General features: G+C 39.2%; 4 protein-coding genes across 8 annotated transcripts; 2 read left to right on the top strand and 2 right to left on the bottom strand.

The window, feature by feature from the left end:
* Positions 1 to 2799: 2799 nt before the first annotated feature.
* Positions 2800 to 7292, top strand: clic2 (chloride intracellular channel 2). 2 transcript variants are annotated; one of them, XM_034598003.1, is made up of 6 exons: positions 2800 to 3088; positions 4522 to 4631; positions 5134 to 5259; positions 5358 to 5458; positions 6007 to 6188; positions 6666 to 7292. In XM_034598003.1, the coding sequence occupies exons 1-6, from the start codon at positions 3035 to 3037 to the stop codon at positions 6825 to 6827; spliced, it is 735 nt and encodes a 244-aa protein (XP_034453894.1). In that variant the 5' UTR covers positions 2800 to 3034; the 3' UTR covers positions 6828 to 7292. The 2 variants fall into 2 exon arrangements, with proteins under 2 accessions (XP_034453894.1, XP_034453893.1); XM_034598002.1 differs by lacking the exon at positions 2800 to 3088 and adding an exon at positions 3954 to 4413 and having other exon boundaries at positions 4454 to 4631.
* A 66-nt stretch (positions 7293 to 7358) lies between these two features.
* Positions 7359 to 9740, bottom strand: urp1 (urotensin-related peptide 1). Its single transcript, XM_034598005.1, has 5 exons — positions 9605 to 9740; positions 9244 to 9372; positions 9106 to 9146; positions 8544 to 8649; positions 7359 to 7746 (listed from the first exon to the last, which is right to left on the bottom strand). The coding sequence occupies exons 1-5, from the start codon at positions 9705 to 9707 to the stop codon at positions 7715 to 7717; spliced, it is 411 nt and encodes a 136-aa protein (XP_034453896.1). The 5' UTR covers positions 9708 to 9740; the 3' UTR covers positions 7359 to 7714.
* Positions 9741 to 13636: 3896 nt separating this feature from the next.
* c1galt1c1 (C1GALT1-specific chaperone 1) lies at positions 13637 to 17201 on the top strand. 4 transcript variants are annotated; one of them, XM_034598001.1, is made up of 2 exons: positions 13637 to 13754; positions 15622 to 17201. In XM_034598001.1, the coding sequence occupies exon 2, from the start codon at positions 15636 to 15638 to the stop codon at positions 16590 to 16592; it is 957 nt and encodes a 318-aa protein (XP_034453892.1). In that variant the 5' UTR covers positions 13637 to 13754; positions 15622 to 15635; the 3' UTR covers positions 16593 to 17201. The 4 variants fall into 4 exon arrangements, with proteins under 4 accessions (XP_034453892.1, XP_034453888.1, XP_034453889.1 ...); XM_034597997.1 differs by having other exon boundaries at positions 13683 to 13759; XM_034597998.1 differs by lacking the exon at positions 13637 to 13754 and adding an exon at positions 13766 to 14000.
* An 807-nt stretch (positions 17202 to 18008) lies between these two features.
* Positions 18009 to 21562, bottom strand: mcts1 (MCTS1 re-initiation and release factor). Its single transcript, XM_034598004.1, has 6 exons — positions 21376 to 21562; positions 20199 to 20351; positions 20001 to 20098; positions 19785 to 19918; positions 18397 to 18464; positions 18009 to 18305 (listed from the first exon to the last, which is right to left on the bottom strand). The coding sequence occupies exons 1-6, from the start codon at positions 21384 to 21386 to the stop codon at positions 18224 to 18226; spliced, it is 546 nt and encodes a 181-aa protein (XP_034453895.1). The 5' UTR covers positions 21387 to 21562; the 3' UTR covers positions 18009 to 18223.
* Between the last annotated feature and the right edge of the window lie 617 nt (positions 21563 to 22179).

Here is a 22179-nt window from a genome sequence, read left to right on the forward strand (position 1 = left end):
GTAAATAAGACTATTTCCCAACATGTTGAACTGTGTATTTAAGTCCTGATGAGGATATCTGACCTTCGTGTGTGTGTGTGTGTGTGTGTGTGTGTGTGTGTGTGTGTGTGTGTGTGTGTGTGTGTGTGTGTGCAAAATCAAGACTCATTGTCATGGATTTGTCAACAGCGAGGGTCCTGTTTATGGAGATAAGGCTCTTTTTTTCCAGGAGGTCACTTCCAGCAGCTGTGTGTGGCCAGTGGAGATATGTGTATCTCTCGCCATGAGACTGGCCTCTCCCATCTTTTTGTCTGTAAGGAAGTTACAGACCAATTGTGTCACGCGTTTCCAGAGCTGCAAGTTATTTCCAGGAATGAAACCTGAGCTCTTCACTCTGCCAGATCTACTGGTTTCAGTTTACTAGAAGGGTTGTGATTGATCTTAGTTTCCCTTTTACACAACCTCTCAACGCATTGTGAGGGCTGTTGTCATACCAACCAAACACTGAGACATAATACATGTGAAATCACTCACTGCCGCTGAGCTCAGGACATTATCAGTGACTGCAGCCACTTGCGAAGGTGAATCAAAATGAATTTCTGAATAACAGCCCAGTCATTTATCACACACACTCAAACACTCCCTTCACAGCAGTGGACGTAATAATGTCGGGTGATAATTTAACAGGTGAAGCCCTCATTTTAATCATGTGCGTAGGAGTGACACTCCCACGGTACACTCCAGTAAAATTCCAAGCAAGTGTCAATAAAGAAAGTAATTATTCATTCAAACTGTCTGTTTTAGTTCTCGGGTCACCTCCTTGACATTAGTAGACATTTCTTATCACGGTTAAATGTTTTTCAACAAATTTCCAAGAAGTGTTTGGAATTTTTTAAATGATGATAAAAGATTTTTTCTCCATCCTCCCTCTCAGTTATATAAATTCCCTAAATACTCTAAAGATAAATGAGGTGGGTACATGGCACTGGTCTTGTATCAGTAAAGTATTGCTTTTGCTAAATTCCTTCTAGTGTGTTGCATTATCTCACTGGTGTTGTTGGTCATGTTTGTTTGGGGAAGTCTACACCCCAGCGTGGGGATTTCATAATAAAATGTCCCTTTTCCGATTTACTGTTAGTGATATATTTACAAAAAGCATCAAAATGAAAGTGATCACTTAGTCGCCAAATCTCTGAGGACATGTGGTCATGAGATGATAGAAAACTGTCAGATACAAACATGTGATTCAAAATATCCCTTGATCATTTGAAAGAATGGAGACAAAACCCACTTAGACCTGCTCTATAGGTACAGTAGAGTAGAGAATAGTGTACAATAAGCTAAATATACACTACTACATTCTGTAAAGGGAGGAAAAAACAGTTCTTATATTAAATTCAGTTTAATATAAGTTAAATCTGTGTTTCTTCAGCACTAAGGAATAGGCTACACAATGAAAAAAACAAACAGGAACTTATCATGAAATAAACAGGCGCAAAGAACTAAAATATTGTGGCATAAAAAGTAGTGCACTACTTGTAAACTTCCACTTTTTCATATTTAATAAAGTGATGACTTATTGGTAAAGATATGTTCAATTAAATTATGCAGGATACAGAGAACTAAACATTTCAAATATCAATAATACTGCTAGGGTGTTTATTGTACTTAATAACAATGCTTGTATAAGTTTCCAAAATCCTGCAGAGTAACTTGTAACTAAATTTCAAATAAAGGTAATGGAGCATAAATGAATATATATATAGATAGATTGTGAGGTAAAAGTATAAAGTAGTATGACATTGTAAATTCTGTGCAAACAATGGTGAAGAAAACACCACACTGTAAAAATGATTCCATTACAAGTGAACATCCTGCATTGAAAACATAACAAAATTACATAAGCGTATTATTATAAAAGTGTTGATAGATAAATCTATGAAAAGTAAAGTCAAAATAAAAGTATTCGATGGAGAAATTGACCACTAGAGTTATAGTATTAAATACCACATTGCTGAATTATTATTCCATTCATATAGGAATTATATTGCAGTACTTGATTGAGGTTAATATTAATGATTTTATATATTATTTTGTAGTTTTTTTCAGTAATAAAGCCACGTTTTATAACGTGATTGCGTGTGTAATATGTAAAAGTTTTTCAAATGTAGTGGAGTAGAAGAATGAAGTAGCATAAAATGGAAATACTCAAATAAAGTACAAGTACCACAGATTTGTTCTCAGGTGCAATACTTACTAGTACATAGTTACTTTCCATCACTACCGATATCAATACCTACTTACATATCTGTCAACCACTTATTAATCAGCCATAAAAAACATTTAGCTTTTTTCTAAAAACTTTTGTTTTTCATATGGCAGCAAAATAGACTAATAAATCATTATATGTGTGTCCAGGTGTTTCTGAACATTCCTGTAGCCAAAGTCAATCTATGGTTCGTTATTAAGTCACACAGATGTGAGACTGAAAGCTACTTTTCAGAAACTAAATTAGATTAGGTGTTGCCACCGTTTTCCCAGAGTCCCTCAGGATACAGTGGCTGCTTTGTATCAAACCATGGCCCTCCTGTGAAAAGTGACCCTCCATTACTCCTTTCTAAACCATCTCACAGTGTTGGAATGTGAGTGGCTGTAAAGGAAATTTGTGTTTTGAGTCACACATCGTTATCAGGGGCTGTATATTGCAAAATGCAGAGTGGAGCTGCTATTTTAAGCTCTTTCCTCATAGATTTTGGCATGTTAGAGTGTGCACCCCGCCCATTCCTCTGGAGCCTCCCTCTCCTCTTGCTGGTGAAGTGTGTTCACAGAGATAGCCTCCAAGGAGCCCTGAGACAAAACACAAGCAGCAGTGAGGTGTTTAACTCTTTCTCCTGACATCCACGACCAGAGAGGCACTTGAAACCAGAGCAGCGTTTGTGCAGAGGCACCAATCATCAGTTTGTTCTTCAGCTCTGTGGATATTTCAGGCCTCCACACTGACTTGAGGAGACGCTTTGACTGGAGCCAAAAAGAGTGAATAGACTTTTCTAAGAAGATGGCACTTCGGCAGAACTCTGACAAGGAGCCAAGCATCGAGTTGTTCATTAAGGTTAGTGGTTTCTTTTCAGTTTCTCTATCGATTTGCAAAAAGAACCATGGCATTTCAGGCAAAAACAACTCTTGAATTCTTGACTGTGCTGCTTAGATGTCACTGTTTCATGAAATGTTATCTAAGGAAAATACAAGAAAATCAAGGTGTCACGAAAGGGTTTGCTTCTCACTTAACAGTTTTATAAAAAGGCAGAGATCTACAGTGAGTAAAGCAGCATCAATCAGAGGACAACTCTCATTTCAATGGGTCTCCAGATACCAGATGTTTGAAGTGTTTGTGTTCCTGCTGAAGGTCACAGCGTGTTATGTTTTTTATCTGTGACTTCTGGCCTTCGACAGACAGTCCACCTTATCACCGTTATACACCCAGGAGGAGCAGGCAGGGTGACTGGCCCCAGGCCTGGGCCGGGCACACCCACTTTTACTCATGCACACAATCGCATACACTAAGAAGACTCCTAGTCAGCGGTCCTACTTATTTGTCACCTCACAATTACATTTGCTTTTAAATTATCTAAAAAAGCACCTTGTAGCTGTTTTGAAAGGTGCCATATAAATAAAGTTTATTATTATTTTTCTAATATGCCATCACTAAAATTTACTTGAATCTCTAAATGTTTCTTTCTCTGAGCACATATGTGTTTTAGTTGATGGTATCCATGCAGAGATATGGTTTTTCAGATAAAATGGGGTCAACTGAAGCTAAAGACAATATAGATAGTATGTTATGTGATTTTAGATGTTGAACGTTTAAGTTACAGTCACTTTAAGGAATAGTTCTCCCAGTTTGGGGAGTTAAGTGATAAAATCAACTAAATATCAGTCCAGTACAGACTTTTCTCTTGTCTCTTTGCATGTATTAAACACTAAAGAGAAAACATAGTCAGCTGGCCAGATTTGAATCGTGATGGTGGCATCAATTCACTATAACAGCAGGAAGGTGGATTGTTCCCAAAATGTCACAATTTCTTTGACATCGACATATTGAAAAATTGTGGTTCGAAGCTGGAGCCTTGAGAAAACCCATGAGCGGATTTGGCCTGACTTTTGTTGTTCTGGTTTGAATGTTTGCTGAAGGAGGAGCGCACATGTTGCTGAGGGCACCGCATCCATTGTTTTCCACCACAACACAATGGCCGCTATTCCCCTACGGGGAGGAAACTGCCTTTAAATATCCCAGACACTCCTTTCACTTCTTTATCAGCATGGAGAGATGCTGTATATTTGTGGTTCATTATTTATAAGATAGTTTTTGGGGCCTTTCTAACCTTTTATTGATAGTGTGGCGAAGGCATAAAATGAGGAGAGAGAGCTGGGGAGACGGGGAGCAAAGGGCCCGGGTCGGATCAGAACCTGCGGCTGCTGCATGGAGGCCTCAAGAAACTCAGAAATACTGACTTTATCATCATCATTCATTTTTCTGTTTTCCAGGCTGGACATGACGGCGAGAACGTGGGGAACTGCCCCTTCTGCCAGAGGCTCTTCATGGTTCTGTGGCTGAAAGGAGTGAAGTTCACAGTGACCACTGTTGACATGAGGAAGTAAGCACCTCTCCTCTGGCACTAACACTTCCTGAGCATCTGGTCGCGGGGACTTTCACACAGAACTCTGTACAAGAGAAATTGAGACGTTATTTCTTTTGTAATCCAAACCATGTCTCACTTGTCAGGTACGCTCTCCCACTAACCGAGGTCAGAGGGAGGGGCCTGTAAACTCAAAATGCACAAAGATCTCAGTGTCGCTTTCAGACAAACACCGTCTTTAATTGAACCTTTTTATTGTTTGAATTTCTCAGGGTCATTACCGGTGTGCAAATAAGACCAGGGAACTTTGAAAGATTGCTGATAATTCAATGATTCAGAACACACACACACACACAGGCCTCTGAAATATGCAGCCTCTCCCAGCGCAGTGTTTTTATAACTAAACCTACAGCTTATATTGAAATGAATCCCCCACAACACATCTGACAACCTCCAACCTCTGTTTTGACATGCTTCAGAGCAGTCTGATTGTAGAAAACATCTTTCAATGTCTTTCCAGGAAACCAGCAGAGCTCAAGGACCTGGCCCCGGGGACCAACCCTCCGTTCCTCCTCTACAACGGCACCCTGAAAACAGACTTCATCAAGATCGAGGAATTTCTTGAACAAACAGTGGCCCCACCCAGGTATATGTGTGCTTAATCATTTTTGCAGTGAATTTGGTGAGTGCTTATTCTCATTGCACATGTTTACTTTCTCTTTTCTCTTCCCCCCCCCCCTGCAGGTACCCTCATCTCAGCCCGCTGAACAAAGAGTCCTTTGACGTGGGCGCTGACATTTTTGCAAAGTTCTCTGCTTTCATCAAGAACAGTTCCAATAACGCCCGTAAGACCAGTTTCTGTTCATTCATTCAACCCCTCACGCCTCACGATATTTTCACTTATTATTTCTAGTGGTGGAGAATAACTCTATTTTGTGACTATTTGCATGTTTTGATTTTATAGAATTTATTATTAGACTCAATAGTTTGGTGTTTTGTTAATGACAAACAATTTTACATATTAAGATATAGGCTTCAGCTTATAATATTAAAAGGCTGCTCATCTGTTAGCCCATGAGTAATTAGAATCCAATAATGTAAAATCAATAGGAGTTATAAGGCTCTCTGGGGCTATTATGCTTGTAACAGTAAATGTACTCAATGCTAATGATACCTTTACTAAAATAAATGAATAAATATTCCACCACCAACCAGTAACTTCAGATACATTTCAAATAATTGTAGGAGAGTAGCAAGCCCAATTTTTCCTTCTGAGTAAGTGCCATAAAATGGAAATACTCAAGTAAAGTGCAGGTGCCTTGAACATGTACCTACAGTGAGTATAGTTGAGTACTTAGTTCATTTCCACCACTTTCTGTTCCTGATCGTCCAGTGCAGGAGAGAAATCTGCTGCGGGAGTTTAAACGTCTGGATGATTACCTGAACTCGCCCCTCCCAGAGGAAATCGACCACAACTCCAGAGAAACAGTCTCCGTCTCCAAGAGAAGGTTCCTGGATGGCGACCGCCTCACCTTAGCCGACTGCAACCTGCTGCCCAAACTGCATGTCATCAGGGTGAGACACTGTTTTCCTGTTGGTATTGTTTCTGTTCATCCCTGGTGCTGTGCTGTGTTGTTTGTTCTTCTAATTATAGTGTTGAACTGACACCCGTAATGTTAAAAGACAGGGGAAGTTCATAAATATAAACAGCACATTTCAAACACAGAGGCAAGGTGTTTGACAATACTTATAAGAACTTTGAGAAACTTCTGACATCATTTAAACAAACGATCAAGGCCCAAAAAGATACAATTCTCCAGTATTAACCAGATATGACTGTTCTGAATGAGACAAATGTGTATTACGAACATTACAGCTTGTAGGACTGTTCTAGTAGACCTCCAGATAAAAACTGCGTACCCGTTAATGACCAAAACATGAGCACATTGAATAACTGATCTGAGTATTTCTCTCTGAACTTTAGGCACCTGGTGTAATATGTGTTTCTCAGAATGCTTAAATTTGATCTTCCTTTATTTCCATTGATTCCAGGTCGCTGCCAAGAAGTACTGCGACTTTGACATTCCCGCCCAGTTCACAGGTGTGTGGCGATACCTTCAGAACGCCTACGAGAGAGAGGAGTTCAAACAGACTTGTCCGGCCAACATCGAAATCGAGAAGGCTTACCTAACCGTGGCCAACAAGAGGAAATAAACTTTTCTTCTGCTCTATGTAATTCATACCCTGTTTTTCCCCCAAGTATAACCGTGCATTATGATCTGTAGAGGGCGCTACAACCTCCGAGAGTAAACTGTGGCAATCAATCAGACACTATTGACCTGTTGTTGTGGTAGGAGCAAAATGTTTTATTGGTTTTATGTATTGAATATTTATCCGTAGTCGCCCGCAGATAAATGGTATTTTTTATGCCAAGTTGAAAAGGCCAAATGTGCAATTGACTGTTGATGTAACTTAGCAGAATTTTTGTTTATAGTGTAAATATATATATTTTCAAAACTTTTAATGATCAAGACACCCTCCATTAAATGTGTGTATGGTTGTGTTAGATTGAGCAGCAACTTCACAAACAGTTGATTTTTAGATAAAACATGATATAAATCCTTTTTATTATATTCTGTAAGTTTGCAATGTCACAATGATTAAAAAACACCAATCATCCTTGATTTTTGTGTGTGTGTGTGTGTGTGTGTGTGTGTGTGTGTGTGTGTGTGTGTGTGTGTGTGTGTGTGTGTGTGTGTGTGTGTGTGTGTGTGTTGACACGTGCTATAACGCTGCTCTGTGAAATGAAAAATGTATCCTGCATGTAGTTTTCCTTCCTTAGGTCTTACACAGTATATAGTTAAAAAAACCTTGAACTTTAAACATCAAAAACAAGCCACATAAATAACACATCTGATGTTCAAGTTTAATTTCAGCCACAAAAAAACACAGTGTTACTTCTTCAAAAATATATTTTCTCACGATCAAGTTCATGTGATGGATATAACGTTTGGAGGGAAAAAGAACTGGTGACGGAGAGTGACGGCGTTTGCGTCCTGGTCTTGGCAAAATCCCAGCAAACGTCCTGCGGCGGCTGAGCTCTAGCTGGTGACGCAGTATTTCCAGAAACACGCTGTCAGGACATCAGACGTTGAAAAGTTAGGAACAAAGCTGGAGACGTATGAAATCCCTTAACACAGTGCACATATTTTATATATTCATCTTTATCATTATACAAATACACATCTATTCTATGTCTGCCTCTCCTCTGTTGCTTTTTTCCTTCATTTATTCTCATTTGTAGTTGAGTGATTAATTTTGTCCAAATCCTGAAGGCCATTAAAGGAAATTCTATGATTTAGATGCATAGATATATATTATTTACTCATGTGAACTTATCAGAAGTAATATTTCAGTGTGCTGGTACCTCTACTGTTCCATATTTTAACACTTTACTGCAAGTCTTCCTATATGTTATGGATTTTAAGCAAATATAGGTTTTTAGTTGTGTATTTCTTAACAACTGTAAACCCTGCAGTGGATACCTATTTATTAAAGCTGCTGTATAATAGATAATGATTATACAGGGAAACATAGTTGTAATAATGATAGAAAAAGTACATCTTCATAGAAGTCAACAAAACTTAAAATGTCCCTATTGCTGCACACAACTACATTATAGTAAGTGAGCTTCACTTTATTTGAGAGTTTTGTCCTGCAATTTCACTTCTGATAAAAATACTTCTACTTGAGCAGAATATTCTCATCAACATTCACAAGTCTTAGTTTAACATCCTTGTTTTTAGATCATTGGGTTATAATAAAGGAAGTCTGGGTCGCGTCATAAATGTTTTGATGTGAACTCACCTCAGGACTAAATGCCTGAGCCCCTCATCAGTGATGGTTTATAAGGAAACTCAAGTCACTCACCTCTTTTGTTCGTTTTTGGCAAATTCTGCTCCGATCTAAGAAAACCCTGAGAGCGAAGCTTGTCGGCTGCTGCCAGCTTCAAGACGGCTTCTTTCAGGCCCTCCACCTACAAACAAAGAGAGGTGTTTGTACAGGCGCATGGAGAGATCACACAATCTGATTATCAGCCTCACTGCATTGGCTCAATGCTAGATATAGTTTATTTTAGGCTAATAATGTAACATGTGAAGTTGTTCTATAGAAAAGATGACATATATTGAAATTAAAAATTAAAAAAATTATGGCAGACATGAGTAAAAGGCTTTTATTAATTTTATTCATGTAGTCAGAGCCCCAATCTCCGAGAATAAGGCTAATGAAGTAATCTTCCTACTTCAGTGACTCACTTTAATATCCATGAAAACTCTTTCCTTTTACTTTGTTCCCTCCTAATAATGTCTTATATTTTAATACATTTTTTCTTGTGATGATGATCTTTTCCTTGTGGCACTTTGTAACTTTCCTTTGAATAGTGCTATACTGTTTTATACGTGTCGTGTTTTAAGCATATTATCAGCCTTACCATGTTGGCAAACCTGTCTTGTTGTGCGGATTCTTTAGTCCCTGAGGGAAAAATGAAATAAAACATTGTTATTTGAAAATCCAATTTAACTCATTTGTACTCAAATATCTACTTTAAAAATATATATATAATTTATACCTTTATTCCAGGAGTCTCTACCTTCATTGTGCTGCATTAGCAGAGGGTACATGTTATTAACTTCTCTCTGCTCCCCATCAGCAGTGTTTGGCCCGTCCTCGACCTCTGATACTAATTTCTGAATGAAATCTGTTTGAAATTACAAAAAACATTCTTATCATTCTGTCACTAGGACGTCAACATCCCTTGAGTTTAGCAGATATTTTCAGAAAATTGATTCTGGGAGTTAAATCAACATCAAGATTATACTACAATCAATAAGTCTCGAGGGAATAAAATGAACAGAATTTTGCTGAGTTCACAGTGCGTTAAATCATCAAGTTACTCGGCACAAGAGGAAGAAAAGAGTTCAGAGTCTCACCTGCCTGTGGCTCCAGGTCGGTATCAGGGTACAGTGGTAGAGCATGTGTCCGTCTGGCAGAACAAACCACAGCTACGAAGTAAAACAAAGCCAGAGAAATCATGGTGCCTCTGTCTGTAAAGGGTCAGTTTTGGACGATACCTCAGGCCGACTGAGAACTTCACTTATATACCCCCAGAGGCCATCCATCACAATCTGATCAATACACTATCATCACACCCAGTCTCCTTCTTAATGGTTTGGACACGATGGATCAGGCGTCATAGATGCAATTTAGGAGACCCTGTCAATTCAGCCGGAGCCTATCTGTGCTTGTACAGAGAGGCCTAACAAATGTTTGCTCTGCAGCAGTAATCAGCGGCTGTCCAGAAAAGCTCTGATGCTTTATGTCTGACACCATTTCTGTTCAAATGTCTCATCGCTCATGTCTGAGGTCACAGAGCCGGTGGAAGTATGTAACTGTGGGTTTCTGCGTCATTTGGAGTGATTCACTTTGCTGACGTAATTGTTGCGACGGTCTATGGGTGACATTAGTCTGAAGTTAAAGGTAAAAGCAAACTAATATTTCTTGTTATAGAGCAAAATAGTTATATATCGACAATAAAGTGCTGTTTCAATATATATTTCTCTCTTCATTTTTGTATTTACTCAATGCTTTCATCCAAAGGGACCTACAACTGAGGGTTAACACCGAGGTGTCTTGTCTTTTAAATTTTCACTTCTACATGTAGATCAAAGTATAGATGAGTGTTTCACTCTGCTGCACTATGAGAACAAATTCAAACATTTAGGGTGAAAAACAAGAATTCGAACGCAAATTGTTGAAATGCGTTGTGCTTTTCTTAACACTGTGCTAACTATTCATGTTCTTCCTTTCTTCATAATGACTATTGTGTTTCATTTGTTCTCAACGTTAAACGATTTTTAAAAAATGCTGTGCTAAATCGCTGGTGTGGAACAAAATACAGATTATGTAAAACATGAAGGATAAACTAGTCTGCAGTCATGGTGGTGGCTCTGATAGGCTGCTCTTATGTGGATTCTGTAGCTAAATGTTAACACATCTTCGTTGGAATTGATGGGAATGTCGTTAAAAATATTAGGTCATAAACCAAATTGTGTCCAAAACTCTAAAAGACCAAAAGTAGTCCGAGCTGTGGCTTTTAATCAAACTGAGAGTTGACTGATGCTCTTCAGAGGAGCAGGTGTCGGGTGATTTATTCGTCTGTCTCCACATCTCTGCTAAAAAAACAACAGCATTTGATGCATGTGGCTGCTGAGCAGTCAGTGAGAGGAGGGAGAAAAACAGCAGTAGTTGGTTTTACGGTCAAACAGTGACTTAAAAGCTGACATATAAATAACACAAATAATCTGAATCTGAATCAGAATCAGAATGTATTTATTGCCAAGTAGGTTTACACCTACCTGGAATTTGCCTTGGTATATAGTTGCATACAATGAACATAAAACATAAAAACACAATAAGTACTACACATAAGAAAAAAACAATATATAAAATAAAAATACATAAAAGATATAAAAAGTAAAGTAAAAAGTAAAATGCAAAATGCAAAACAGGAGTGCAATGTGAATGTGCAATATGCAATGTGCAATGTTATGTAATGTGTGTTAATGTAACACAGACTTGAGGCGTGGGGGCGGGATAAGAGTCCAAGTCAGGTGGGGGTCCCAGGCCTTGTTGATAAGGCCAACTGCAGCAGTCTTTTGGTGAGGGAGCTGATGTTCAGCTCCCACTTGAGGTCCTGGGAGATGATGGTGCCCAGGAAGCGGAAGGACTCCGCAGTGTCGACTGGGGAGTCTCTCAGGGTGATGGGGGTGGGTGGGGCTGGGTTCCTTCTAAAGTCTACAACCATCTCCACTGTTTTCAGAGCATTGAGCTCCAGGTTGTTCTGACCACACCAGGTCACCAGATGGTCAATCTCCCACCTGTAGGCGGATTCATCCCCACCAGAGATGAGCCCAATGAGGGTGGTGTCGTCCGCGAACTTAAGGAGTTTGACAGACTGGTGACTGGAGGTGCAGCTGTTGGTATACAGGGAGAAGAGTAGAGGGGAAAGAACACAGCCTTGAGGGGAACCGGTGCTTATGGTCCTGGAATCAGAGACATGCTTCCTGTCGTATTCTTTTATGAGAAGAGCCGGTCTCGGTTTGGTTCAACAAGTATTTATTCAGAAGCAATGAAAAGGTACAGCATAGCTATGTGCACATAGCTATGGGCACTCAATACACAGCCTCGGCTTTCTAGTAGCACGGGGTAGTCAAGAGTTGCCCCGAACGGACGACGGGTACAGTACTTATAATAGTAGGTATAACTTCATTGGTCAATAACGAGGGGGAGTCACCATGGTTCAGACCTTGGCTCTCCCTTGCTGGTGCGCAGGCGTGGTCCCATCCTCTTGGCCCTGGAGTCTGCAAATGATGAGGAGCCGCTCCCAGGTTCGCCCCTCCTTTGACAGTAGCTGGGAAAATCTTCACATTCTGACAGTGTTTGGTTTCATGCTTTACAGACAGGCCTTCAGCTGAAGCCTTGTGGGTCTTCAGTATTTTTGCAGATATGGTGTTGCTGTTCATTGGAGTGAGAAACCTTGTTTCTGCGTTATCGGCTGTATGTTCTGTGTGCGTAAGCATGTGCATTTTATAGACAAAACAACACCTTTCCTATCTGTCCTTCAGAACCTAGTGGCAGCTGCTAGAATTTTTTCTAAGGGTAGGTCACAGTTTCTTATGAAAACAGTGCATTCATGTATGTGTGATGTTTGAATAAAGCTAATGGAGTTTAGGCTGTAATATAGTAAGTTAGGTATGAGAACAAGTTAAAGTACAGTGTATTGTATGCCACAGATGTACACTCTCCACAACAGGCATTATCAGACAGGTGCGAGACTGAACTGCGATATGACGCACACACACACACACACACTAACCAACTTCAAGATTAAAACCAGCCAGCAACGGCTACTAAAAGTCACTATGTGAAGGCCACACATTCTCCCACATATTCAGCCCAAACTGCCCCTGCCCCCACCCCTGTCTAACATACTGCATTTGTTTAGAGTTCAGTTTCATTGCCATCTTCACAGACACACACACATTAATTCTGTCTGTTAAGGTACAAACATGGTGCGCGTAAAATCGATCCTTTTCGGGGCTATAGTGTCTAATTATATTATTAAAATCCTAACACAACCAACTTCCCGGAACACTAAATTATTTGATTTGCTTGTTTCCCTGTTTTTATTGGCCATGTTTTTGTTTGTTTGTTTGTTTGTTTATGTGTTTGCTAAATAGCAGGATTATGCAAAAAACTAATGGAAAATTACTACAAAACTTGGTGGAATGATGCAAACCATTAAAATAGCAGACTCTGATCAGGGTGTGGATCCAGGGCTTTTTTTTCACTTTCCTTAACATTGATTTCCCAGGGAATAATTCATGGATCTTGATGACAAAAATCAGGCACATTTAGGATACTAATATCTATGAGTGTGCAAATTTTAGTGCAGCTTGATTAACTTAAAGGTGACTATTGGGACTTGGTTATAGTATGCACTCAACTCTAGTCTTATATATAGGGTTATATATATATACAGAAAGTTGAAAGACAGCCAGCTTTGAATGTCTGCCAAGCAATACATGGTTTGTAGCCTGGTAAGGTCGTTGAGTTGAAGAGCAGGTAAAGGGTGTGTGTCATCAGGGCAGGAAAGAGAGAAAGAATGTGTGAACATTATATACGTTAGAATGTTATATAAGATTGTGTTGTCTGTAGGTGTTCATCACACCTGTTTAGTATTAAGGAAGGGACATATAAAGCCTTGCTTGAGTTTTTAAAAGCGACTGGATTAATGAAGAGGATTTACAGGTTCTGTGTGTAGAGTTTAGTGGTGAAGTTGCATGTTGCAGCTGAACACCCCTCATTTCGTCCCCCTTACCCACACTCCAGCACAGTAGGTGGCGGTAATGCGCCTTAAACGGTAGGTGCCATTAAACTAAAAGAAGAACAAGGAGTAGATCAAGAAGCACTAGAAGAAGAGCTAGAATAACTAGTTATGGGAGTCATGATCCGCTGAGTTGATCATTAACGGTGGCGCTGGGGCTCAGAGCAGCAGCAGGATAGATCTAACGCAACTAGGTAAAGTAATACTTGTCTTTTCTCCTACTTATTCTGTCCCAGGTGGAAGCCCATAGTCGACAGTAAGTGCAGGAAGCCATCGGTTAGCCACACGTACAGCGACTTAATCGTCAATCCTCAGAGCTGGAGGAGTTTCTCAGCCTCCGGGGACAGCAGCTCAGATTCTGGACGTCGACCTGAAAAGACGAAACCGGTCGAGGAAACACGCACGTTGGAGACGTGTCATCGAAACTGTCCACGTTAGATGTAGATGTTAGCATTTCGACTCACTCACACAGTCGCAGCTACACACAGTGAAGACTTGTTGTGGGACGAGGTGGACATTATCCTCTCCGGCTTGATTACAGCATCCGTATTGAATACCTTAGACCAGTGGTCACCAACCCTTTCGAGCCCAAGATCACTTTTTAATTCCAAACGTAAACCCAGATCTACCACCCTGATATCTTCCAAACGACCCACTTAGGAGGCGCGTATCATTTTTTTGTTGCAATTTCTGTTAAAAGCTCAATTTACGATCGAAAATATACAAAAAGAAAGGCAGTTGTGCAACTTTATTTATTCAATGCACAATATGTAGCATGTCGGCTCAACAATATGTTCTGCAGAGAAGCTGCTACTGCAGCACAATGTTTTTACATATAGGCTTTGACTTGAATATAAGATAGGAATTTTAAGATATTTATTAGTCCCGCTATGGGGAAATTTGCAATGTTACAGCAGCAGAAGACATCACATAAGTAGCGTGCAGTACTTGGGTGAAGGAATAAACCGAAACCGAAATAGAAATATATGCCATTTGTTTCTGTCCTAAATTCTTCACATAAACATTAAAACTCAGGTGAAAGATAATTTTCTCTCTTTATTCTGATATAAACCGCAAAGTTTATCTGTTCATCAACACTTACCGGACCTGTTTAAGAACACTTCTGAGTCATTCATTGTTCTAACAGGGCTTCGATTGTTATCAATAGACCAGAAGATACGCATCTTCATACCGTAGAGTCAACCAAATTAAACCGAGTTGTTTTGAAGTGTTGGCAGGAGATAAGCCAGCACTGCCGCCAGTAGACACGAATGACTGACGGGTTAGTGACCACTGCCTTAGACAAATATCTTTGACAAAGACAAACCAATGCCGTTGTGTGTGCATGTTATGTCCGGGTGTGTGTGTTTCCTGGAAAATGTGTGTATATTTGCTTTTGACTTCTGACATTGGTGACTGGTGGTTACATATTAAAGCCAAGTCAACATGTTACAGTGGTTAGTTTATTAAGAGATCAAACAAACCCCAATATAATAAGACGAGCTGCATCAACCAGTTTCATCGACTTGTCCAATGTCTTAGAGACATGGTAAATAAGCTTTGATTAGATTGTCGCCAAACATATGAGTGTCGAAACAACTATGCAGATTGTCAAACACTGTTTATTATATTGTAACATTATGGTTATTCCTGCATTCACTTTCATGTTTTAGCAGGTAAAGGTGCACAATCTTTATTTATTGTTTAAAACCTTTAATGTATGTACCTTTTTTTTAATAGGTAGCAAAAGCTGTAATAGAGTAAAAAGTACAATGCTTTCTAACATTTGATTGAAAAACCATACCTGCTTTTTAAAATTAGTGATCATAACTGAAGTGATTCATTGATTACTTGACAATGATCAAATCTATTAACCTCTAAACCTGTTCCTCAAGCAAAATCTGTTGGCAGGTTTGTAGGCTGGTATGGTCGTTGGGTTTAACAGCAGGTAAAGGGTGTGTGCCATCAGGGCAGGAAAGAACTTGAATATTGTGGTTACGTTTTACGTCTCACAGAGGGAGCATGCAACAGCCACAATAATGTGTTTTCGTATTTCTTCAGTGTCTGCTGCCAAAATGGTGTCTGAAGGAAGCTCCTTCATGAAAGGGATGTCCATGGGAGGCCTCTTCTGCTTGGTGCTATCGCTCCTGAGCAGTTTCAGCCCCAGTCCGAAGACCAGCACAGAGGAGCACCACCACCATCATCACGTCAAGGCCCCGAGTAAAGACGAGTTGAAAGAGCTCTCTGACGCTCAGATGCAGGAGTTGAGCAAACAAGTCCAGGTTTATTGCGTCGTCATGGTCCAGCCAAAGTTGATTGTTTATTGGGCGGCAGCGCTAGACACCTGGAGCAAGCACTGTGATAAGTCTGTGTTTTACACCTCAGAGGACTCTAAGGCACTGGAAGCAGTAGACCTGAATGAAAAAGATGACTGGGCGAGGTTACGTAAAGCTCTGAAGCATGCTTATGAGAACGCTGGAGACCTGCGCTGGTTCTTTTTGGCGCAACCCACCACGTTTGCCATCATCGAGAACCTCAAATACCTGGTGCTCACTAAGGATCCCAGCGAACCCTTCTACCTGGGCAACGTTATGAAGTCAGGCGAGCTGGAGTATGTGGACTATGAGAGTGGCATTGTTCTCAGCTACGAAGCTCTGAAAAGGCTGGTGCATGTTTTACAGGATGAAGACAAATGTCCCGAGAGAGGACGAGCCCTGTGGAAGATGAATGATGACAAGCAGCTGGCAGTGTGTCTCAAATACACCGGTGTGTTTGCAGAGAATGGAGAAGACACACATGGGAAGGGCCTGTTTAACAGCAAGAGCGTCCACACCCTGATATCAGACAGCATGAAGGAGAACCCCAATAACGTGTTGGAGGGCTGTTGCTCCGACATGGCAGTCACATTTACTGGGATGTCACCAGGTCAGATGCAGGTTATGATGTTCGGAGTTTACAGACTCCGTCCTTACGGCCACGATTTCCAAGACGCGTTAGCCTTTTACCCTCCTGAAGGTTCAGACAATGACTAGAGACTCATTCCTTGAAACTGAATATGGCTTTTTTTTAATTTTTTCATCTATAATGGCAAAGCTAGGTTTGGGGAGATAGTTTTCTTATGCTGTTGGTAAAACTTGATTCTGAGTTGGAACAACTCTTTTATGTATATTTGTACCTTTTGCACTTGGCACAATCAGCACCCCATTTCTTTATGGTGTAGGTGAACAGTCGATGGGTGTGTCGTCCTTTTGAATGAAGATAGAACTGGGAAATAGAACAAAACCTCCAGATAATACAAATTATCTGGAGGTTTTGGGTATTGTCATTTGTTATGTATCTAAAATGTTTGTCTTTTTGTCGTCTTAAAGCTGCATTAGTTGTTAAATAACACTGTTTTGAAACTATTTAATTGTTTTAAGTGCTTTGCTCTCTTTATTATGAATTAATATCTGTGAGAATACAAACTAAAGGTTTTTTAAGATTTTACTGAAATACCAGTCAATATTATATCAAACATGCCGGAGCCTTGCCCAATTGATAGTGAAGTTTCATTTTCTTACCATGGTATGCTGGGTTTTATCCACATATGAAGAACTTCACAGCTAAACTACTTTTTTGTAAAAGTAAATAAAATCAATATATGGGTTCTTTATTAAGGTGAACAAACATTGCTACCATTTTATATTCTGCCTTAATTACCAGGGGTAGTAGTGGATTGCCAGATTGCAGTGGTGGAATGTAATTAAGTACCTTTGCAATTATATATTAAGTATTTCTACTTTCCCATCAACAAAGTGATAGTATCAAATAATACAATACTCTGAAACAAGCTTTTCCACACCATGAATACTTTTATATTTGAGACTTGAATTTGTATGCAGGACTAATATTTAATGTGAGTATTTTTAGATTCCAGTATCTTGAGTTCTTCTTCCACCACTGGTTATTTCCTCGCACGTAGTCTATGGAACTGTTTTAATGGCAGGTTTTATTGATACCCTATTCAAATATGCATGTTTAATTATATCAAAGGTTAATAACACTACTGACTGTGAGGGATCATTTACATCACCCTCATTGACATAAAGGGTGTGGAAGGGTAAATATTATAAACATGTCTAGAATAAAACGCATAGCAGTTTAACAAGCTACAACTGCTCTGAAACTAACGAAGATAGATCAACACAACTTTAACATTATTTTAGGTTTTGTATTTGGACAATTGTATTTCACTCCAGTAGTGAATGTTTATTAATTGGCGACTGAGATAATTGAACACATCCCAATTTAAGCTGTCAGTCATTGTTTAACTTGACAAAAGCCGTAAAGACTTGCACTGATAGTTCTTAAACAAACACTTTCTTGTTGGCAGTGCAGATAACGTTATTATATAAATGACTTGTCATGTATATTGTTAGATTCAGATATTAAAACCACAGGCCACACAATAACATGAGCATCTTTAATTGGATCCAATGCAAAAAAAAAAAAAGATCTTTGTCTTATTTGTGCATAATGGCGATTTGATTCAGAGCCTCCAGCAGGTTACACGGCTAAGTCCATAGGTGTAAACAGTTGACTGGCAGCTCATGCCCCACTGTCAAGAGCGTCATGGTGTCCGGTGGAGGGGAGGGAGGGAGGGCTTGTGTGTGCGCCGATGTCATCATTTATACGTCTTCATGTGCCACAGTCCATCGTTCAGATAGTGAACGTTCTCAATTCCGATTCCCTTGTTGACTTTTTCTCTATATATGCGGATAAAAATACAGATTAAGATTGTGCATCACAAGAGCAGCAAAGTAAATATTGAGTCTATAAAATACTTAAAAGTCTTACATGCTTTCCGCAGACATCTTCATAACGCCAACACACAGTGCATGTTGTTTACCCTCAGCCATTATGGCCTGCGTCCACTCGTTAAAGAAAAACTTTAAATGTATTTGGTTGTCACAGTATCACCTCAATGCATCGGGTGGTCACACATTTTAATATTGTACCAATGTGAAATGAACCAATCAGAGTGAATGTGAGTGTGTAAGAGAGAGAAAGTGAAAGAGTGCTGCACACAGCTCTAAAATGGAGCAACAGTGCAAAATCTTAAGTTAAGAGTTAAGTTTTTATGAGAAGTGTAAAACAAGTTCACTTGGAAACTATGGCCAAGGAGTTTATGTAATGAATATGAAATATTTACAGTACTACTTGATCGTTTGAAAATTATTTAAAATGTAAAAAACATTTTCTTTGCAAAAATGCCCAAACTCCACTGGTACCGACTTCTGAAATGCAGATCTTTTTTCTGTTTTCTATGATGATGAACTCAACATTTTGGGGGTTTTGACTTTTGATGTCATAACAAAATCAATAGGAATATATTAATTTGGACTTAAGGGAGCAACATCTGCATATTTCACAATTTTCTGCTATTTTATCAGTGAATTACTAAAAACAATTGTCAGACATCAAAAATGATGGAAATACTGGTTCCAACGTTACAGTATTGTAGAATAATAGACAAGTTTACAACAAGGAGTCTTGTTTTAACAAAATACTAAAACGGCAGAATGGAAGACCTACTGTAGTTGATATCGTATTTCAATGGTGCAACAAATGTAATATAATAAATTACGTTGACAGAAAAGGAGTAAAAGGGAATAAACTAGGGCACTGATTCTCAAACTATGGTACAGTACCAACAGTGGTACGCAAGCTCCCTCTAGTGGTACAGCAGCAGAGTCTCTGTGTGCACGCTGTTACTTTTCCCTCAGGTTCTGGGATCATTAATAAGCTTCACAATTCTTTTATATAATCAACCACTCATGACGATGAATTTAACTCGGGACAAATGTGATTTCCACACTAGAGTTAAGTTGGAGGAGGCGGAGCGAGATTTGACGGAGCCAAGTCTACATCTATAGACCAGTGTGTGAAAGTGTATAAGTGCCAGCTCTACACCTTTGTCCAGCGTGGCTGTGGCTGACAACAGTCAACATTAAATCATTTTTTTCTTATTAGGAATAAACCTTCATCTTGCGTGAACTGTCTCTAGCTGAATAGGTTAGGCCTACGCTACTGTATTTTAACGTTGGTCATAACAGTAGTACATGGAGAGCCTAATATTTTCTGAAGTGGTACATGGTGTAAAAGGTTTGAGGGGTTACGGAGTAGTTGCCCTATTGGAGTTCAGGCCTTGCCCAAGATGTGCAGCATCATGTACCAAAGGATACAACTACTGTCGTGGCTTCAGAAGGGTAGAGCTTCGCGCCTGGTGACGTCAACCCGGGGCACATGATGTTGGCACCACTTAAGACAAATTTAATGGCTCCTTTGTCTACTTGCTGGTGGGGAAGAATGAAGGGATCTATGAAATGAAAAAGGAGTTAGTGATCAGTGGGAGAATATTATAATGTAACAGTTAACAAGCTGGCATTTGAAGAATTTACATTTATGCAACAGTCTGAGGGTCGGATAGAATGGTCCATCTCTCTGTCTGAAGAAAAGCAGCTCTCCATTCACTGTCAGGATTTCAATGTGCTCATGGCTGGAAGAGAAAAAAATAAAGAAATCTACATCATTCACTGTAAAAAAAGAAAAAAGATATCCCGTATGAAACACAGATGAGAAAAAACGCTAAGTCGTACCATCTCACTATTTTCACTGGGTCCTTTTTGGGCATTATGTGATTGAGCCATGACTCGATATCAGGAAACTGGTTCAACAGCTGCTTTTTGATATCTTTAATCACTGACGTTTTCAGCTGGATGCAGTTCGACACATTCTCCTTCTCATCAAATCTGAAACAAAGGACAAGACATGTGAGGTAAAGGCCATGACATGCGTGAGATGCAGGTGAGAGCTGCGGAAAAAGTTAAATGGACCTTTACAAAAAGATTACTTTGCCCGACGAATTTTTTTGTATTGCGGTTTTTGAAGACTATAACAATATCAAACACTTAACGATTCCATATTATGGAATCCTGATTTTTATAGCCAATATCAACACCTGAAAACACTGAGGAGGTTGTGCGTTTACTCTTTTTTTTGTCTATAAAGATTATTTTGGCATTACACTGAATTCAAGTGACGACTACAGCAACTGGTCATTTTTGATTTTACATTAAATAAAAGTTGATAAGCTTGTAGTATTTTGTGCATTGATACAGATTAACGCACCAGCACAGCTCTTCTGTGATTTAGGAAAAATATTATAATACATATAATACTTACAAATAGTACGAGATGTATACACTACGTATACACTAATACATCATCCTTGGGGACAATGGAGGCTCCATGATTGAAGACTTTTTACTGCAAAAAAAGTGCATTTGCTGATAGAGCTATTACAGAGTTGAATACGAAACTTGAACTTGAGGTATTTTTCAAACTATGGTTGTGATACTTCCCTTTAGGTAAAAGCTCTAAATACTTCACTACCACTGTAATGTAATGAGGAGGTTCTTACAGGAAGGGACGAGGAGTTTCAGTCAGTGATCATGCATTGAAAGAGCTACGTGAATCTCCGCTGGTGTGCAGAGGTTTCTGTTTGTTTCCTGTTGTCTTTGAATGATGCGACATAATTCTGATTATATGATGCAAGTCGGTGCTGAATGACACAGAAACGTTCAGTTTCTTATCTGCTTCACATCAAATGCAATAACAGAGGATTTCACAAAATATAACTATTCATGTCCACTTGTCTAATCGACTTAAGTCAAAATCTAAATCAGGCTCAAAAACACGACTTCTGATCAGTTAGCATTAGCCACCTAGCTGCGGCTAGCTAACGCTATAAGGTGGAAATAATCAACAACGTACTTTTTAAACATCCTCGTTCTTCACCGTGGCCGTTTTCCTCCAAGGTGACAAAGCTGGTCCGCGCGAACTGTGTCAGACTGAATGCGATAAACACAGGTAAACACAGAAAGTGAACGTCCTCCACTCAGAAGAGCTACAGCAGATCCACGCCTGTTCAACGGACAAGGGCCAGCATCTGTCGGACGATTGCGTCATTTTACGACAGTTTGTGGCTCGACACGGCAGATCCAAACATTCAGGTCCTGATAATAAAGTAAAATAGAAAATTAAAGTCGATTATAATTCACATTGCACAGCCTCTTAGGTAATGTCAACGTTTCGATTAACAATTTTATTTTTATTATTTTTTAACGTAACTTTATTTGGGAACGTACAGCCAAGGGTAAAGTTAGACGTAGAATAATAAACATTAAATCAAATGTGTACATATAGATATAGAAACATTTTATATATTAAAACATACGTCACAAAGCTCAAACATATTCAAAGGTATTTTAGTTGCTTTTGTGATATGTGATTGTGAGGTGTATTTTTTTTTATTACATTTTCGATTATGACACAAAATGTATAGTTTAGTGTGGGATTTTGTTGAGATTATTGAATTTGAATGTTTGATTATGATGCGATACCCGGGGAAATTCATTTGTTTTAGCGGTACATAGTCAAATGACTTAGACAACAGAACATGTGAAAGTATAAAATAGAATAAGTAGGCAATACATTTTTTTTAAATAGAAATACAGAGAGTATGTACATAATATACACCTTCCACGACAGATGTAAATGGTATTTGTCGAGGCACAT

This window comes from Hippoglossus hippoglossus, chromosome 10 (genome assembly GCF_009819705.1).
Source record: "Hippoglossus hippoglossus isolate fHipHip1 chromosome 10, fHipHip1.pri, whole genome shotgun sequence".
Taxonomy (NCBI): Eukaryota; Metazoa; Chordata; class Actinopteri; order Pleuronectiformes; family Pleuronectidae; genus Hippoglossus; species Hippoglossus hippoglossus.

Bases quoted from the DNA above. Each gene is read 5' to 3' on its own strand.
- clic2 (XM_034598002.1), top strand. From the start codon at position 4,389: ATGAGGAGAGAGAGCTGGGGAGACG. The intron at 5,260-5,357 runs GTATATGTGTGC...CCCCCCCTGCAG, and splicing joins CAAACAGTGGCCCCACCCAG to GTACCCTCATCTCAGCCCGC. The intron at 5,459-6,006 runs GTAAGACCAGTT...CTGATCGTCCAG, and splicing joins GAACAGTTCCAATAACGCCC to TGCAGGAGAGAAATCTGCTG.
- mcts1 (XM_034598004.1), bottom strand. The intron at 20,099-20,198 runs GTACGACTTAGC...TTTCTCTTCCAG, and splicing joins CCAGTGAAAATAGTGAGATG to CCATGAGCACATTGAAATCC. The intron at 18,465-19,784 runs GTATCCTTTGGT...GAGTGGACGCAG, and splicing joins CTGAAGCCACGACAGTAGTT to GCCATAATGGCTGAGGGTAA.
- urp1 (XM_034598005.1), bottom strand. From the start codon at position 9,707: ATGATTTCTCTGGCTTTGTTTTACTTCGTAGCTGTGGTTTGTTCTGCC. The intron at 9,147-9,243 runs GTATAAATTATA...TTTTTCCCTCAG, and splicing joins TAGAGACTCCTGGAATAAAG to GGACTAAAGAATCCGCACAA. The intron at 8,650-9,105 runs GTAAGGCTGATA...CTTTGTTTGTAG, and splicing joins AAGACAGGTTTGCCAACATG to GTGGAGGGCCTGAAAGAAGC.